Raw genomic sequence first — 20186 nt, forward strand, 5'->3', positions numbered from 1 at the left:
AGACACTATTATCCTTTGTACAAACCAAGAAAAAAAAGATAAAATGTGTTGTTTTTTCTTGTGATTGGGGAGAACTGGGTTATATTTTGTGTCTTCGGGCTAAGTTAAGCTAACTAGCTACAAGCTCCTGCTTCATATTTACTATGAAGGTGGCATCAGTCATATCTAATTGTCAGCAAGAAAGCATTAGGTGTGTTTGCTTAAATATTGATTTATTCCTATATGAAAAATTGTGACATATATTTCCTGACAGTGCTGGCCATATATAGATAAATGATACACAGCATTGTTGACATTTTCTATATAAAGAACCACAGCTATGTGAACACCCAGTCTCATTACACCACTGACAAAATTACAGTATACCATTGCTATGCATGTCCACCACATGGACTCAAAGAAAATAAGATTTGCAAAATGTGAACTTAGTGGTCATGGAAAGCCAAATGCATACTGTATAATTGTGGCTTGTTAATGGTGAAAATAGCAGAAACACCAAGACAAAATGTACCTATTGATGCTTAAACATTCTGCAGTTTTTACTATTGCAGTGCAATCTAACCAAGTAGTCCTTTAATGTGGTATAGCACATATCTTGACCTTTAACTGGCTGTTTCAACTTAAGAAACATTATTTTTCTCACTGAATTACTTGACACTGTGATTACTATTTTATTGTTTCAAGTATAGTTTATTCATTTAAACATTCCCCCGCAGCCGCTTTTGGCCTTTGCAACTGTATCATAGACTTTATTATATTAGAAGGAATGACTCAGCCACTTTCCCTGTTGCAGTGTCATTTACCACCAGCAGAGGGTTTGCAGAGTCCAGTCTTCATGTTGTGTTGCCAGACTGTGTCTGCACTCTGCCGTCTGGATGCTGCAGTAACCTGGAGCACACATGAATACACCTCAGCTCTCCTGTGCCGGATTACGCACATATGCTCAATTAGAGCAAATGACCAAACCTGTTTTCTGCACATTTGGTTGTGGCAGATGTAAACTGTGTGACTGTTCAGCTTTGTGAGCATACCCCTCACTAAGAGTTGATTTTGAGAATGCAAGGCGAGCATATTGATGCTACATTATTTATATCTGAGAGGCCTGTTAGATAGAACTGGAGAGGAGTGGAGCACCAGTGCGGCAACATTGACTGAATATTCTGATTGGATGCTCGAGTTTCCCATTTATCTGCACGCACAGCAACAGTGCCAGTGCGGCTGTATATATAAATTTAATCTGTAGATTGCGTTTTGAGTTATGTGCACTGCAAAAACACCTCTTAAACACAGGTTATTATAGTATTAGAGTGCATGTGCCACACCCTCTCTGCTCCTAGACATTAATTTGACTTATACACTGGGCAGTATTAAAACTATTTTTAATTGAAAATTGACCTTTATAGCTATGAGGTAATGAAAATGCCAATACGTCAAAAAACAAAAACAAACTTATATTTTGTCCCTTTTTCATAAATGACTCATTGATTTTCAAGAGTAATAATTATATCACATTGAGATGAATGCAACAGAGCCAAAACAAATATTCTGAATAATTAATCCGTTAAAGCCTCCCACACATCTTAGAGACATGCTTTTTTGTGTGAAGTAAGTTCCTGACAGCTGACGGGATTCTGGCAAAAGCCCTCAAAACAAAAGCTCCTCCCATGCTGTTACATTAATTGGCAATTCATGTATTTCAGAATATGGACAAAGCAAGATTATAGGATTTAAACAACTCACGCTCTTCTTTGAAATGTGTTTGTGGCAAATGTGTTCTCGCCGCTATTTTACGTGACCACATGACTGTAATCAGGATACTAGACTGATGGCTATCTCAGCTCCAATTTAACAGCTTCTTTTTCATTTTGAGGTGCTCCACTTACTCGCCTGCTCTCGTCTTTTACTTAAACAAAAAGAAATCCCACTGAATCTCAAGGTGTGGTGGAGGAGTGTACTGTAAGTGCCAACCCGAGGAGTCAGTCCCACAAGTGATTAATGGGAGGAATGCAGGTTTTTCTTGGCATATAAGAATTAAAGCTTGAGACTACTCTGCTCAGTCAGCAGCTCTAAGGCAGGAGGATCAGAGGAGCATGTGTCGTCATCTAAAGTCAAGATTCCTGTAAGATGTATCCTAGAACTTCTTGATTTAATGGAACGAAAGCATAGCTATTCCAGTCTCCCTGTACTTAGGAGTTACACTACAAACATGAACAAATGCGGAGTTAGTGTCCCATTTTCGATTATTGCCACAGCTTTGTCACTGGTAACATATTTGTCGGTGACCCCTCGTGCACAGTGGATGGGAGCGTTGTGACCTGGAGGTGAACACTCCAATCAGGAGGCGAACTCTCAGTACAGCTTTGATTTGCAGTGACCCAGTGACCCATGGAAGCAAAAAGCCCCCTACTGCTTACAGAGCCATGGATCGTTCTACAGCTCACTGCTGAGGGCCAAATTTTTGTGGTCTCTTATGAAGTTTTTTTTTTGGTGCCACATTATTCAATATATAATTGGTTTTGTTTGTTTTTTAACTTTGAGACTTTACTTGCTCTCAATGTGGACCCGCTACACTGAAGTTCCTTTCATAATGAAGCTTTCTACATCATAAAATTCTAGTTATGCTTTAAATGATTATTTTCCAACATGTCCTGCATTCTTCTAATCATATTTAATGCAGACAAAGCTGTATGTTGTGGATTTTTAATACACCTAAAGTTCATTTTGAAAGGACTTCAACAAGGCTATATATACATATGTATATTGTATATATGGATTGTGATGACCTGATTCTTCTTGAGTGGCGTTATGAATTTTTCAGATAAATCTGCCAGAGCTATATCTTCCAGTGCCTGAGTCTGCTGAATTTTTCATTTCTTCATTTTTTTCAGCGTGCAGTCGAAGCTCAAGTTTAAGGCCAGGCCTTTAAAGCTGCGACAAAAGGTGGATGTTTATGTCAGACATTCAATATGACAGGAACATGTACTCCACAAACAGCACTGCACTAGATACTACAGCCTGTATATGGAATCATCTAGAACTTGTATGTGCTGAAGTCTCAAAAGGAGTAGAAAAAGAATAGAAATAACATCTTCTTTTGTTTTTTTACTTAATTTCTCTGCACAGAGATTAGTTTCCATTTTCCAGATGTGCTAGGCTCTCTCCTCTTTTTTTGGTTTTACCTTGTGTGTCGACCATGTTCACCATGCTTCTGTCTTTGTGTAAAGCCTCTCCACTCTTCAGATGAAACATCACATATTATTCTAAGTGCAATAAAAGACCTAGTGAAGGTTCCACATAATGCCAGATGGGGAGACTTGTCTATACATGCTCCCACCCAGCACACCCAGTCTCCACCCACTTTCGTGTTGCCCCCCTTCCAAAGCATCCAATCTTGGGGGAACACTGGGCGATCAATATTTTTTAGAAGGGGTCTGTGTTGTGAGTTGTGGGTTTTGAGTTTGCTTGTCCCCTCGGGTCGTGGAATATCGATTGTCATGCCCATCAGAGTCTCAGATCACATCGATATTCTTTGTGAAAATCAGGGTTAATGGACTCCCATGTTTACATGCAAACACTTCCCCCTTTCAAATGCTGTGTTAGGTTTTGGGGGCGGAATTGGAGATTCCCCATTTCATTGTGTTTTTTTTGTCCTCCCAGGCAAAGATAAGATACCTGATACCTCAATACAGCAACTCACTGTGACTACCAGTCCCTCGGGCTCATGTTATTGTAGTGAGTCCTCAATTCCTCACGTTCCCATGAGTCTACAATGGATTTATTCTTCTCATATTTCCAGTGCCTCTCTTTCCTATTGCTCATTGACAGTCAGTAGGAAATATATTGTTTCTACTCTTATTTCCATTCTTTGTATGTCACACAGAAATGCATTAAAAAAAATTTTTTTTCTTTGTTTTTATAATTTGTGTTTTTTTTCATAGAGGCACTGTTCGACTGTCTTCAAGGGAAGACTATAGTGGAGCTGAAGTTGAATAACACACATTCACACTCACGCATAGTTTCTCAGAGTCTATTGTTTACCCCGTGCATCACTCTGGTTGGCTAAGCCGAGTACTGGAAGCTTCCATTGTGTGAAAAGGAGGCACAAAAATGACATTTTCACTATGCAGCTCATTGCACGAGTCAGAGGGACCCTGGCAGGAGAGAGCCAAATTTGCAAGGTGCTGGTAATGCGGGAGTGAGGGACAAACAGAGTGAAGGGGAAAGCGTCTCTTAATCAGACTGGATTTGGGGGGAGAAACTGCTATTGTTTGGCTCCCCCATAGTTGCAGTAGCAGATGAAAAAAAGAAAAGAAAAGCTGCTTGTCTTTTTAAAGGCACAGGAGGCTGGTGTCAGGGGAGAGAGTGAAGGAAAGAGGGGGGAGGAGGCAGCGAGAGCAGCAACACCGCTCAGCGATCTCAGCAACCAAAGAGACAAGAGGCACCTCTGAGAGACTTGCATGAAAACAGGATTACACTTACATCCTTTTTGTTTTGCTTCATTCCCTCTTTTACATCCTGCTCTTGGATATTTTGTTCCCTCCTGTAGCTTTATTTAACGCCAGATGTGAAGCAGGAACATTCCCCGTCTGTAGAGGTGTAGAGGATTGGGGATGATGTGCATAAAGTGAGGAGCCCTTAATCATCCCGTGTTTTGCTCCTGATGCGAGAAGCTCGCTCATCCTCTGCACTGCAGCACTGTACGCTCAGCCAGCCTCCGGTACAGGCTCCCTGCCTGCCTGCTCTGCAAGGATCACCATCAAAAGGAGGAAGGAGTTTTGGGGGTAGCAGGTGGATGTGGAGGGTGGCCGGAGAACAGGAAGAGGCAGGGGGGGGCAGGGGTGCTGAGCTAGTTGAGGATGGGAGCCAACGAGTCCATGGAGCAAGGACAGAGTCCCTGTCCCTCTCAAGAACACATGTGAGTGAACTTAACTTTAACTCTTGCATCGCTGCTCAGTGTGGCGTCTGAAGATGTTCAGAGGTGTGATCAAACCCATTAACAAGGAGAACAACATCATAGATCCATTGAGAACTGAGGTGTACTGACATGTGGTGTGTTTGTTTTCTATGAATTCATGGCTTTGCCTTAGTCTTTCATGCCACACGAATGCTCAGTGTGCCGTCACTTGTGACTATAGGTGCATACAGGGCTGATTGTTGGTTATGTCACTGATACGGCTGAGAGATGAAGGCTGAAGACAATCCCTGTGGCTCACTTTTTTGTTTCCCTCCTCTGTTGTTGTTGTTTTTGAAACCTTCCCACTTCAGCCTATTAGCTCTTCCCTATGCATTCTGCCCACAAAACCTTTCCAGCCTGTAACGCTCCTGTGTAGCCAGCTGAGGATGCCAGTATTGTTTTGTTGTTTGCTATTGTGATGTCAACAAGGATGAGGAAATCGGAGCACGTGTGCATGCAAATGCACATCGTTTTGCCTGCGACTACAGTACGGATGAGACCTGGCTCAGCAGAGCCAGAATACAGTGCAGCAAGTACTGCTGGGAAGCTGGTGGGGTGATGTTTCGTTCTCTGGGAAGGAGGACGCGTCTGACGCGCTGGGAGTGGGACGTGGTGACTGTGTTGAAATAGAACACGCTGCATGTGTGTGTGGCTGCGTGTGTGGGGTGGGAGGGAGTTACCACGGGAATATCAGTGGATGAGAGAAAGGGAGTTAGAGGGAGCGAGACGGAGCAAGAGTGCTCCACTTTGCTTTGTTTTATTTATAACTCAGACACACTACTGCGCCCGGGGGAGCAACAGAGGAGAGAGATCAGGGAAATGGACTGAACGCTGGTGTTTGTGTGCTGTAGAAATTAAAGATTAATGGCATAATAAAGTCATTTTTCATCTTAAAGTCCTACAAAGTCTAGGCCTCGGAGGACTGGATACTTTTGTATTAATATTCACAACTCACTGCTGTGAGCTTTTATCACAGGCTAGCTGTAATAAAAGTCAGCAGCTATTTTTCTTAAAGGTGTGCAGAGCTTTCCCAACCATTAATAGTACGACTTCTACTTTACTCCATCAGTTGTGGAACACTGTTTAAGGCACTAATAAGAAGCTTTCACACATCAAAACATTATATGTTACTAATCGGAGTGTAAGAAAAAAGACCAAATTACTGACTTTTAGTTCTTTTCAGTCACATTTTATTTTAAAATGTAAAACAAGAGTCCAAGCTCTTTAATCATTAGTTATTATTAATCTCTGGTTCTCATGTCCTGTCTTTCTCCCTTCATCCTTAACTGATTATACCAGATGGCTGCTTCTTCCTGAGCCTGGTTCTGCTGGAGGTTTCTTCCTATTAAAAGGGAGTTTTTTCTTTCCACTGTCGCCAAGTACTTGCTCATAGGGTGCCGTCTGATTTTGGGGGTTTTCTGTCTATTACTGTAGTGTCGTTACCTTACAGTATAAATCATCTAGAGGTGACAGTTTTTGTGATTTGCTGCTATGTAAATAAAATTGAATTTAACTGAATGAGGACTGGGGCATTGTCTCTCGCCTACCTTTGCTTTCCAAGGTAGGAGAACGAACCAAGCATCTGATCTCATAATCCAAATGGAGAGAGATGTTGCAGCCCCCTACTTGCCGATCGCCTGCTTTACTGGCGTCAGCCTGGCCTGTTGCCTTTTAATGCGCCATCTGCTTACAGTCATTGGTCAGATTAGGCTAAGTGTGGTATTACTCATAAAGATTATCTTAGCCTGACATTCTATCTTAATGGCTTCCTTGTTCTGAGACTTTGGACAAATGACCCCAGATTACAGGTGATCGCTGATCAGAGTTGACGTCAGCCTGGATGGAGATGAGAGACGAAAACTTCAAACCATCTGCTGTTTGAGAGATTATTTTGATAGTGCAGGTTCAGTAATCATTTGCAGATGTCATAGTTGTTTGTTTTTTTTTCCACTGTAAATCCTCTGCAGGCTGCTCCCTGTTAATCCCATCCTAGAAACTGTGCACGTGCTTTTGTAAAATGAAAATAGGTTGTAGCGTACAGTGGCTATGATGCAATATTTCATATTCAGACTCATTCATCAGTAGGATAAATGTGTCGGAGCTCCCTCTGTTGGCCTCTGTAGTTAAACTATCTAGGACAGGCATAGTATGCCTCTATATTTCATTATGATGCCATATTTTCCTCTTCCTTCTCTGTTCCTAGTATAGATCAAAACACAGCGTTACCTTATTAGAAAAGACACTTTGTAAAAGTTGTGCCTTTTTCATTATCTATTTTCTTTGGTGATAATTAGTTTGTCACTCATAATTGCTATGAAGCATCCAACAGATTAAGATAAAGATTATTGCTACTGCTACTTTACACTGTTCTTTCCCTTTTTGTTGGGGGGGAAGTAGGTTCTTTGTTGGCCAAAATGCTAAAAGCAAATCACAAATCTGCCCGATGCTGAAACCCGTGCAGAGCTGAGAGTGGAAAAAAAATCGCTGGATCAGGAGCAGAAAACAAAGATGTAATGAATTGTAGAGGTTTAGCTTTGGGGATGTATGACAGTCAAGATTTGATGGAGGGAGTGTGCAGCAGCTAATCCTTTAAGGCTAATCAAACAGCAGCTTGGAGACCATCAGCCTGCCTCTAGTCCTCCCTCCCTTCTTCTTTCCCCCCCCATCTCATTCCATGTCTCCTTATTTCTCTCTTTAGTGACAATGGCAGATTTACTCTTTTTGCAAAAAACGGACGATTGCTCGTCTCAATTTACAATTTAAAATTTATTCTTTTGAGCCGGATTCTGTTTTTGTGTCGGTTTTAACCCTGCTCCCCGTTTCTCCCGGCGGCTCTCCCTCCAGCGCTCTGAAAGCTGTTTAGACAGACTGCGTTGGATTCGGTTGGAAGCAGCGACACAGCTGGCTGTCTGAAAAGCAGCATCTTCCTGCCTCACGCTGCAGAGTTTCTGTCTCCAGGCAGTCATCTCAGCCTGCGAGAGGCTGCTATTAACTGCTGCTCTCTTTGTCTCCGCTCGTCCCCATATTCCCGACTGCTCTCCCACACCCTGCTCATCTTCTTTCTACGTTTCATCAGCTGCTATGTAGCACAGGAGCTGCTGCTGATATGGTTGCATGAACACAGTGGGCATTCCCCGGTGATTATTATTCATCTTATTAATTTCCATGATATCCACATTTAATTATATAAATTCTGTCGGTGTTTGATCGAATAGATGCCAGTGGAATAAATTAGAATAATGATGGCCAATAAGGACATTTACTGGATTAAGTAATAGAGCAAAAGTAAATAGAAATTGATCATGTTTTTCCTAATGAGCTTTGAACAAAAGGATGCTGATGCAACAGCTGCTTACCTCTGTGTAGATCTACAGTGTGCATTTATAGCATTTCACGTATCATAATATACTTCACTCAGTCAGCTGTGGGGGCCTTTTTAGGTTGTGTGTGTATTTTCAACAGCGTGGATCCAGACAGCTTTTTTTCTTCCGTATTCGTGGAACATATGGCGCGAGCAACCTCTAGTTACCATAGCAACACTGTGTTTGCAGTTGCATGAAAAATGCTATCCACAAGGACATAAACAGAGCTCTGAAATGAGCCCTAATTACTTTGTTATTGCCTTTTTGCTTTATTTGCATACATCTGGAAAGTAGAAGCTTTTGAGATTTTTTTTTAAATTTATAAACATTAACTAGGCGGCTAAATTTCTTTTTTATCAATGAATTAACTGAGTGGCTTTATTTTGTACAGTAAACCTAGATCGGTGGTCTGTAAGCTTATTTGCTCTTTGCATATTACTCCCTGTAAGTGGGTCCTTGTCCTTGAAGCTGTCTGTGTCACTGCCTGCCTGACCACCTGAATGTACAAAGCAGTTACTAGTGACTGATCCAGATGGATTTGTAGGCATACCCGTCTTATCCTGCTGGGACACACTAGGCCCTCACAGAGATTACAGCTCTGTCTCACATCTAGACCATGTGCTGTCTCATCTGGCATCACAGCACCTTTGTAGAGTTAAGATAAAAAAAACAAGTATTAATTACGCCCACCTAATATTTGATATGCTGTTGGTGTATTAACATTCATGTTTTAGATGCATGCGATATTGTTACAGCAGTATCTGCTGTTGCTGTAATGTAATGCTACATTACTGCTAGCTTGCTTGGTTTCTATTATTGACCACATTGAAGGCTTAAGTGGTGTCCCATGTACCCTTCTCATTCATGGTAGACATTTATTTCAGCCATTGAAAGCTTTGGAATTTGCCTGGGGGGTAAATCTCTGTGTGTCTTTGCTTGAAGAAAAGCAAAATTTGTTGAATTCAGGCAGGAATGGACAGTATGAATAGAAAAAGATTAAAGGGTGCTGTAACATATATTACATGCCAGTTGAAATGGTGTTATTGCAGTACAGTATAATATACAATCCAAGAGAATGAGGTTTAACTTGCTGGTGTGTTTTAGACCTGTGCAGTGTGGTTATAGCAAAGATTTTCAGGAAAAAAGGAGGAAGGGGTAGAGGGATGGAGGAGTGAGAGAGCGAGAGAGAGCGAGAGAGAATATAGTGTACTGCTGGAGGTGGGCTTCTGCAGGCGGTCGCATTTAGATTGGGAGACAGCATTTCCTACTGAACAGGAGTGGAGACAAACTGATATGGCTACAGATGACAAAGAAGAGCAGCATGAAAGGACTGTAGATTAGAGACAAAGAGATCTGGATACTAGACGACAGAGAGAAAGAGACAAGGCAGAGGGAAGGCTGCATCCAGGATCCTATCTGTGGGCTCCTACCTGTGTGTCAGGCAGTAGCTCTGGTGCGGAGAGGTGCAGCCCACCAGCAACCATGGCAGTGAGTGCGTGGCAGGCTCTGTCTCCACTGCAGTGGGCTCGATGGGGCTGGGACACTCTGCTGGGTGGGGCAGGAGACGGGAACAGCCCAGACGCTGATCCGGCTCTGGGGCTCCTTCGCCGTCTCTCCTGGGGCTCACGTCATGACAGCATGATCAGGGCTGCCAGGGAACCGGTCAGACAGAGGTGAGACAGGATGGGGGACCGGAATCATATACCGTCAGATAATCCATTGATCAGCATAGCATTAAGCTGGGTAGCCAGGCTATGTTTCCAGCTTCGCTGCCACTTGTGTACTTGAGTGTGTTTTGCTGAGAATGATCAGATGTACAGACTTTATTTGCACGCAGAAAGCTTTAATTTCTCATTGTTTTAATTCAGGTGTTTCCGTATTTCCTGTGTATTTCCTGTATTTTATAGCTGTCATATCTCATCAAGGCTCTTGAGGCTTTCTGGTATATTTGAGTCTTAGTGTGTGCTGTGTAAGGTAATGCTTTGTCTCAGGCGTGTCGTTATCTGTCACCTCACTGCAGATTCAGCATTCTCATTGGAGCACCTAGAAATGAAAACATAAACTCATCATAGCCTGGAGCTTTTTAAATTTTTTAAACCATCACACATGACAGGAAATACTCTTACTGCCATTCCCACATGATGTACTGCAAGCGTGTAATAAACTGTGTAGCCTCTGATTAAAAATACCTCCAACATACCGTGACATAAAGAATAACATTAGAGCTGCACGACTGGAAAATAATTCTGTCCTTCGTGATGATATTATCTTTCACCTTTTTCTTGAGATGGATGGATATTTATGTTAATGAGCCTGATATGGGTCGTTATAGTCCAGTGGGTATCGGCCTGCTTCACAGCACCTTTCACTTAATGTTTCCTCATCTTTTATTGTAGGAGCTCAGACTCTGATGGCGCTTTTGAGACCCCTGAATCTACAACTCCAGTGAAGGCTGTTTCTCCAGCTGAGCCTCAGATAAAGCAAACAACATCTGACGAGAAAGGTACAGCAGGACAATTATTTCATGACCTTTGCTTAGTTTTATACCGATTTAAGCTGTTTCACTATTGAAAAAGTGTTGTTACTGGATGGATTGTTACACCACCTAGTGGAATGAAGTTGTAATTTAAATCTGCCTTTTTTTTTTTGCCGTGTCAGCCTACAGCGCTCAGAGCTACATCTCTGGGGACACTTTATTCTCTCTTTTATGTGTTTTTTTTCATGCCTTTTTGTCCAGTTGGGACATTCATTGAATTATTTATAACACATCCATCTCTAGAGTTTAAAGTGTCACACAAAGACAATCACAAATTCTACCATAATCTACAGTACTGTGCAAAACTTCACCCCTCATTTCTTTATATTTTTCAGAAAAGCAGGAAATAGGCCCAGCAGTTTATTAAAATATGTGCAAATACAGATGGGAATAAATAAAGCTTTTACAATTCTACTGAGCTTAGTCAATATTTGGTATGACCATCTTTATTTTTCAACACAGCCTGAACTCTTAGCAAAGGTTTCGTGCTGAAAAATGAAGTTGTTGCCATTCAGATGCTTACCAGATGGTACTGTATGGTGGATCAAAATCTGACCATATTTTTCTGTATTCATAAATCCCATCAATTTTGACAAGATTATCAAGAAAAGGCTAAAACGCCTCCCCATAAAATGATAGGGTCTTCACTGTACTTTATTCTTTGGCAATCACCTTGCAAAAATATGATTTCATGCATGTATAACTGTATCTTTGGTATTTTTCACTGATTCGAAAAAAAAAACAAGCAAGAAAAAGCATGTTATGTTCGACTGAATGGTTGGATTAGTTAGACTCTAGAAATCTTTGTCTTATGTTCCACATCTTTCAATCTCCTTTTGCAGTAGAAGACACCTCAATCACTGATCCTACATCTGACTTCACTGCAGCCGAACTACCATGCCATTCTGCGTCAAATACTTTTGATGAAAACAAGCCCATCGCTGCCAGTGGTACATATAACATTGACTTTTTTGCTGCAGAATCAACGACTCACACTCTAACCCGTTCTCTGAGCCTCCAGGGAGGAGAACTAGATAGTTCTGCTCTGTTGGACGGATCACCTTCAGGAGGTTTCCGTCCACACTCCGAGTCTTTCAGTGTAGGCACTGAGAGTGCCCCAGGGACACTCCGCAGGCCCAAGAAAGGTCGTCCTGGGTCTGTAAAGAAAAAGCCTCTTCTCAGACAGAACTCTAACCCAGAGAGCCCAAGGCCAGACTCATCCAGCAGCACCCCAGAAATTAAGAAGCGGGCGAAACCTCGAACAGCCGGCCCTCTCCAGGCTCAGGAGGAAACTGAAGGAGGCTCTGCAACACCGAGTCCTGGAGGAACGCAGCGAAAAGCCAGAAAGACCCGTGTTGAGACTCCTCCTCCCCTGCCAGAGGAGACCAATCATACCACCCAAGAGGAGAGCCTTATTGTTCCTGCCTTACCTTTATGCCAGGAGGAGATACCCCTCCCTGAAAGTCAAGCAGACAAAGAAGAAACCCCCATCCCTCCCAGTGGCTCCTACAAATGGGATCCAGACAACTTTGAGAACATCAACCCCTTTAAAACCGGAGGTAGTAAAATTGTCAATTCCCCTGTTTTGGGTCGTAAGGAGCCTGTGTGTGCCCCCATTTCCACCCCTCTAGAGAGTCCCCCCGTCCCATCTGAGGAACCACATTACCCCAGTCCACCCGCTCCTATTAGAGAGCCAGTCACGAATCCTGAGGAGCAGCCCATTATACCCAAGCGTCAGTCACTAAGACTGGAGTTTGACTACTCCGAGGAAAGTGGTGAGGCATCACATCAGGCCTCTCCTCCACCTAAGAAGCTAGGCAAGAAGCCAGGTGCCAAGATGCCTCTGAGGAAACCAAAGCTGGGGCTGAAAAAGGCGCCTCCAGCACAGACAGAGCAGCTGGACAACATTCCTCCGGCATCTCACAACAGCAACGAGGATGAAATCCCGGCAACTAAAGCATCTTACACCTTTGAACTCGACAAGTATGAAGATCCAAACTTGAATCCATTTACTTCAAGGAAAAGTATCACCAACTCCCCCAAACTATCCAGGCCGCCTTATAACTTTGATGACTCCATAGACCCTTTCAAAAGCTCCAACAAGTTGGCCAATTCCCCTCCTAAGACTTCTGCCTCATTTGAACTGTCATCCAATGACAATGATACTGAAAATGACAACCTCGGGGAATTAGAGGACCAGAACCAGAACAAACCTGCCAAGAAGAAGAAAACTCCCATCAAATCGTAAGTTCACTCTGTATTACCAGAGGATTGTCTATTCACAGAAAAGTCTGCATCAGTCTGTGAGGATTTTAGGTTAGTCTGTGTTTGTATGTGGTTCTCTAGCCAGTTTTGCCAGTGTCCTCTGTCTGTCTGTCTGTCTGTCTGTCTGTCTGTCACCTGTGTCTGTGTATTCTCATATGTCACAGGAAGTCCAGGGGTGTGTCTTCTCTATGTTGTTTTTTGTAAGTACAGGGACAATACAGCCATCCACCCTTTTGCCCTCTAATTCAATCTGGCCCTCTTTGAACCAGCATGTTGCCCTGTTGTCCCTATTAACAGAAACATCAAAATCATTTGCGCTCGCTATTAAATCACTGAAACTCATCAGAAACGTACCCATTTTAACTGGAGTATCCATGCCAGTTTAAATCACCCATAATCCCTCCAATAGAAGATCCAGTTAGTAAATTAATGCTATATTTCTATTGACTTATGGATGGATAGTGGTGAAAAACTCTCTTGTTTTTTGTTATTTTGCTTTCCTTTTTTACACTGAAGTATCTGCAATAATTTTGTTCATTTGTATCCAGTTGTAAGTGTTTAACAAAGAAGGTGCTGGTGCCCCCTCTGGTGTTCATTGTTTGCTATTGAGGAAAGAACGAAAGCTACAGTGTATCAGCGTGTGCCAGGATCACATACAGTTTGAAACAGGCTGGACCAGAAGCTACCTTTCTTTTAATGCAGTGAACTACAACTTAGTGATAATATTTAATCAAGGACCCAGATATCATAAAAAACATGTACAATGTCAACAGTATGTTTTATTGCATGTGAATTAGAGCAAATTTGGCTCAGACCACATACTGTATCTGATACTACTGCTATTTAATATATTTTTACAGGGATACATAACCCTTTTATTAATTCAGGCATGCATTACACATTAAACACTGAGCATAAAAACAACAGGGTCTATGCAGTCCTGTGAAAAACTAAGTACATCATTACTGCTTTGATAAAAATTAAGGGGGTAAGTAGTAGCCAGGTGCTGCTAATGCACCTGATTAACTGATCATCACTGAAGCAGCACTGTAAAGAAAGGTTGGTCAAAATTCCTCCACAACAATGTGAGAGACTGATAAAGTCTGAGAAAAAAGAAAACTGCATAGAGCCGTGTGAAAACTTGTTTTTGCACGTGACTGTATGTATTTACAGTGTAAGTAAGTGTAAAATTGGATAATTCCTTCTAAAGGTTGTTGCAAAGTTCTAATAATTAAGCTACAGTATTGTTTACCTCATCATCATGATCACTAAACCTGGAAAACCAAGCTGCTCATAACATAATATTAATTTTCCATTACTCTTCACTGTCCAGTTACTAACTATAGATTCAGCCCTCTTCAGAAGCATTTACTGTTCTATCCATTTCAGCCACACACAGTAAGCAGCACTGTTGCACATGTGGAAATGAACTATGCAAATTAATGTTTTTTTGCAATGATGATTTTATGCAAAATCCAGTCTTTCCAACTAGCTCATATTTTAGCATCTACGACTACACAAATGCTATATAAATGTGCAGCAAATGCAGAATTAAATACAGATAATGATTGACTCTAGAGTTTGACAGTGGATCTTTTTATATCCCCTCAGTAATACTTTCAGAGTGAAGAGGTCGCCAAAGAAATCACCCTTATCTGACCCATCACAGGTATGTATCTGATATGCAATCTCGCTTGGCTCTCCCGCTTTATCTATGTGCATTTCTCCCTCTTTCATGTGTCATCACTCTCTGCCGCCTTTTTTTGTGTCGCAGGATCTTATACCCGCAGATGAACCTTCCTCCCTTCACCAGCAGGATGACCATGCCACAGATGAGGAGAAACTAGCCTCCTCCACCAGTCATAAGTGGGCAGCCCTGCACGACATGGATGGAGATTTAAACTCTGACCAGCAAGACTTTCCTCAACCGTGCGACCTTACATCCTTTGTTAATGAGAACAGCCTTCCTAAGGAGACTCCAGGTGAGGCATAACTGTCTGACTCTCTGTAACTCTCGGTAGTTCAGAGCTTATGTCTGGATAAATCCTTACATACTGTATATGAATCAGAAACTTTACCTTTTATTCATACTGCTGTGTTATTGATTTTTCTTGTGGCAGCAATATAAGTCTGCTGGCCCAATTCTGTACTACCCTCTGACCTTACGCAAGAGCCAACGCTTCCCAGAGGCTATCTGGTTCACCCCATCTGGGTCAGAGATGGGAAAACAAACAGCCCTGCTTCGTCCTCTGAACTCGTCAAACCAGAGCTCAGCACACCACTGATGCGTCTCTTCATTTTGTTTACTGTATCTAATGCTTTGTTTTGCCTTTCCCTCTCAGTACAAGACTATGAAATTGAGTACATGGAGAAGATTGGCTCCTCTTCCCCAGTGAGTATTTAATATTACAGAGAGATTGTATTTGAGCTTGTCTTATGGTCACTACTTTTAGTATTTATAGCATTTATTTTACATTGTTTGTGTGCTATATGATATTTTAGCTTTTAAAAGTAGATAGTCTTCGTTCTTGTTTTTAACCTTGTGTGTCTTTTAGCCTCCGTCTGCAAAGAAGCCATCTTTGTACTTGAAGTTGGACTCAGTATCTGACAACTTAACCAAAAATACATGTGCGCATGGATCTGAACCCAGCTCCCCCTGCACAGGGTAAAATAGTTTACTTGTTACGCTTGCAACTTTGTTTCTTTGCTGTACTACGTAATGGTTTTGTTAACGTATACTATGTGAGTTTTACACTGCATTTTTAAGTCCCTTTCTTATTCTCGTGTGTGCTAAGTGTACACCACAAATAATGTATAATGTATTCGTTTCAGCTCCTTCAGCAATGTTTTCATTAATGCTGTCGTCCATCATCTGCGATGCATTACATGCCGTGCCTTTCCCCGCCTCATCTCCTGTTGGGTTTTTCTCATTCTGTGCAGGAGTTTTGAAGAGATGGAGGCCCAGATTACAGCAGGTATGAAGACACCGGTGCTCAGCTCCCGGCCTGGCCCCGAGGGCTCTGCTGCAGACAAGGGCAGGAAGAGAGAAAGCGAGGTGCTCAGTCGAACACAGAGCACCGAGATGGAGGAGCAGGTAAGTCAAGTGCCTTTGCGGACATTTAATTACAGTTAATTTGTTGTGCATAAATGTAATTTACACTCATGTCTAGTCATTACCATTTAAGGGGAAACTGTCATGTTTTTTGATTTCGGAGCATTTGCACCATGCTGTTGTTTAGTCACAAGGGGGAGACAGTGCCACGCTGTAAATGCTTTGTCATAGGCTGTGACTCAGCCCTCCAAAGTGAACACCATCAGTCACAGGGATTCTTATTAAATCCTTGTCACTGATAATGAAAAGCCAGTCAGTCACACTAGGTTCCCAGCTCAGATTCAGCAAACCACCTCCCAATGCTGCCACTCAAAAAAAAATCTCAGCGCTTGCTTTGCCATGCTGTCCCCCTGCCCCCTCCTCCCTCCCCTTCTGCCTATACCTCCTGGTGCCCTTGAAGCCCCCTAGCCAGGGCCCCGTGGAGGCACTTGCGCCAGCCCTGGCCATGCCCCTGTTAGACAGGCTGTCTGAGTGTGACGACCCCCTGCAGTACCTGGAGCCTGACCTGGCTGAGACCAACCCCACAGCATTCGCCCAAAAACTGCAGGTGTGTTGAGAAACCACACAAGACCCTACTTGATAAATTTGCCGACCCATATTTGGGCCTTGATATTTGTCTCTGTGTGTGTTTTTGTACAAAACATTATTCCCCGTTGTGTCACTGTGTTACATCCTGCCTTTTCATTTTCCCATTTTTTCCTCCTCCTCCTCCATAAGTTGCAGGGTTTTTTTTAGCTTGCTGGGTAAAATAGATTACTGGTGCATAAAATGTAGATGGCAGATCAACTCAAATTTCATGTGTTTCCCTCTTACTCTGTCATTCTTGGGCTGCAACCTCTCCTCCCTTACCACTGAAATTCGGCCCTCCCAATGTGTGCGGCCAAGGAGGAGCTGGTGCTTGCTGCCCTGAGGATAGAGGCTCTGCAGGTAGCCAAAAACATCTCTCAGTGCCCCTCCCTCTCCACTGTAACCCCCCAGGTACTGCGCTGAGTCAGCCTGCACCTGCTGTATGCAAGTGTGTGTGTGGGTGAACAAGTGTGTTTGCAAGAGCAAAAGATGCATCTTGAATGAGGGATTAGCGAAACGCAGGTGTGTGTGAAATGCACATGTGCGTGACTGTGTGTGCGTGTGTGTGTGTGTGTGTGTGTGTGTGTGTGTGCATGAGTGTGTCTCAGCCTGCCTCTCCCTCCCCTTAAACACACCATTTTGAGTGTGACTGTGAATCCATGGCCTTATCAACATGGTGGCTGTACAGCTGCATCCACAGTCCCGCCACCTTCCGCGTCCCCACATTGGACTCTAACATGGCTTGATGCGTCCCAGCTCCCACCCTGACTACCAGCGAGCTCCATTAAGCCTTAGGAACCAAGTGCTGTGTCTTAGTCCCTTGCCTTTGTGATGCATGTTGGGCAACATGCATGTTGCCTGTTTCATGAGAAACTTACGTCAGCATGAATGTGACTGGGAATGTCTCACATTAGACTCGGCAGCTGAGGAGTTACATATTACGGTGCAGATCTGTTGACGTTTCATGATCACCTCCCCAAATCCCAGGTCACATTCTTGTTTTGTGATTTGGTCCATCTATTTGACTAACAGTACTAACAAAACAGCGTTAGGCAGGGTAAGTAGTACCTGGGAATTTGCTGGTCCAAATTCTGAGGCAGGTTCTGAACTTAAACTCTTGCAAGAGTTGGAGCAGGGCACGCACTTCCCACCTACGTCTTTCCTTCCATGTCTCATTCTGTTGTCCCACGCATTTTACAGTCTCGTCTCAAGAAACCCAGTACTCGCCGGTGGAATATCAACGGTTCACCCTTACTCAAAGTAAGCGCAACATAGTTCCCCCTGTGATGTGTTCACGTCCACCCATAGCGCAGTCCAAGTACTTCATTATAAACACATAGTTTTAATGGCTCAGTATGTCAGCAGACCAGATTAATGTCCTGAATATAAGCTTTAAAGGTGATTAAAGGTGTTCACATCTGCACTGGTTAAGAATTATAGCTTACTTTTTTGTAAAACCAAGATAAGGGCGATAAACGCTATTATTCATAGAGTTTGAAGGTAATTGCACTCCAATTATAGCTGAAATTCAGCACTTTAGCCTCCTAGTAATGGACTGTGAAGCCAAAACTGTCATCCAAATTCTTGCAGACTCCACTAGATCGTCTAGTCTAATAGATCCATAAGTTACAGAGAGTCCATTAATTTGCTGCCTACCAAAAGCTCTTTGTGAGCTGTTATGTGCAGTTACAGCTATGTAGTATGTCTGTTGTAGCCTTTGTGCATCTAATAATCAGTCCTCTCTGTCTTTGGGGGATGTGGCTTCGACTTGTGTTTTTGGGTCTTTTTTGTTAGCATTAAATCTACAATTAAGGCATTTCGTGTAAAGAGAGGTTAGATTTCAGTGTGCTCACCTTGTCTGTGTCTGAAATTGCGTACTAATGTGTTATTTATTATGCTGATATCATGTGTGTGTTTTTTAGCCAGTCCAAAACATCTTTGCATTACCTGTAGTACATGTAGTATATTACATGTAGTACCTGACGTGCAGACTGTTTCTGGAGGATTATTAGAGTGTGCCAGCAGAAAACACATCTCACAACATAACAGACATTGCTCAGTGATGAGTAAGGCAGCAGAAATTAAACAATCCAGTTTATTTTCCTTTTTCTATTTTTTAGTCATTACTTTGTGCATCTCAGCTGAGGTTGGGTTACCATGGTAACTCATCTCCAACTTGAAACCTGGCTCTCACTTCAGTAGATAAACAACAGTGAACATTTTGAGTGTTTAGTTCATGGCATTTGGCATGGTATTTCAGGTGCATCATTGAGGCTTTATAGACGTGAGTCTTTCCTCGCAAAACAAATACAAAGCAGGTTATCGTTAAAAATCTGAATCCTGCATGTTTTGTCCCATGCAGTACAGTCAGTGCTGTTAATGAAAAGTCTGTGACATTTGCCTGAAGTACTACTAAACGAAAAAAGCTCTTTATTTAACATGTGATTCAGGATGATTTACTAAAAGGGGCTTTTTGTTAGCGGATTCTTGCTGCAGCTTTACCAAAGAACCACAGGTTTGATTTGTTTCCTTAAAGTCTCTGAACCTGAACCTTTCTGTATTGGTAGATAAAAACCTAATCAGTATCTGACTGATGTTTGTTGTTATATGTACTTGACCGTTTCTGTTCAGAGAAGTAATGCAATTAGCTGTACAGCCGGACCAAACACTTAACTCTTTCCAAAGTAGCGGTAGACCTCTCCTTGTCTCCTGTGACCCCCCATCATCAAATCCTCCTGTAATCCCTATCTACCAAGGATAGCTAAATCCTTTTCAGAGTTTTCAGGGACCCAAACGTGGTACTAGAACAACTGTATTTTAATATGATAAAGTGAGGAGGCTTTCATTTATTTTGTCATAGGTTGCAACGGACACTTGGAGATGCATTTGGGTTTGTAGTGTCTATACTTTAGATCCAAAGTCTGACTCTTTCTAATGATTAACCCTGAAGATTTTCTGATTCACCTTAGCCCTCATCACATTACAGTCTCTGTAGCTGTAAAAAAATGAGTTAAATCCTGTGATTCTAGGAACAACGGGTAAGACCTGTTAACTATGCTCTAACATGCTTTAACATTAGACTAACATATCTATCCCTTGCTGCCCAATCTGCCCCCCCCTAACCTCCCTCTCCTGTATACTATCAGCTGCTGCCCACCTTCCCCTCTGTCTTGCTTGGACCCAATCACATTCAAGCTCTTTCAATGAGCAGTTGACCAGGACTGCTCGGCTGGGGCCAGCATCAGCCAATAACACGGCTAATACTGTGGCAATGAAGACTGTTTCATCCAATCATGTAGCAGCTGACCAAGTCTTCAAGAACATCCCTGGCTTGCCTCATTTTGTATTGTTTTTGCTGTGTGGCACATTTTGATATAGTTTGACGCTGCC

General features: G+C 42.5%; 1 protein-coding gene across 16 annotated transcripts in view; it reads left to right on the plus strand.

Annotated features, from left to right (window-relative positions):
• tacc2 (transforming, acidic coiled-coil containing protein 2) overlaps positions 1 to 20186 on the plus strand; it is a 36467-nt gene that overhangs the window by 11323 nt on the left and 4958 nt on the right. For 2 of the 16 annotated variants that reach the window (XM_080288222.1, XM_080288237.1), the window contains 12 exons: positions 10713 to 10819; positions 11698 to 13096; positions 13282 to 13317; positions 14729 to 14786; positions 14892 to 15099; positions 15460 to 15509; positions 15673 to 15782; positions 16058 to 16211; positions 16630 to 16776; positions 17115 to 17156; positions 17997 to 18056; positions 19657 to 19686. In XM_080288222.1, coding sequence (XP_080144348.1) covers positions 10713 to 10819; positions 11698 to 13096; positions 13282 to 13317; positions 14729 to 14786; positions 14892 to 15099; positions 15460 to 15509; positions 15673 to 15782; positions 16058 to 16211; positions 16630 to 16776; positions 17115 to 17156; positions 17997 to 18056; positions 19657 to 19686 — 2401 coding nt within the window. Of the gene's footprint in view, positions 1 to 10712; positions 10820 to 11694; positions 13097 to 13281; positions 13318 to 14728; positions 14787 to 14891; positions 15100 to 15459; positions 15510 to 15672; positions 15783 to 16057; positions 16212 to 16629; positions 16777 to 17114; positions 17208 to 17996; positions 18057 to 19656; positions 19687 to 20186 lie in introns of all 16 variants that reach the window. The other 14 variants (XM_080288221.1, XM_080288236.1, XM_080288223.1 and 11 more) reach the window with 13 other exon arrangements.

This window comes from Astatotilapia calliptera, chromosome 13 (genome assembly GCF_964374335.1).
Source record: "Astatotilapia calliptera chromosome 13, fAstCal68.1, whole genome shotgun sequence".
In the NCBI taxonomy this organism is placed as follows: Eukaryota; Metazoa; Chordata; class Actinopteri; order Cichliformes; family Cichlidae; genus Astatotilapia; species Astatotilapia calliptera.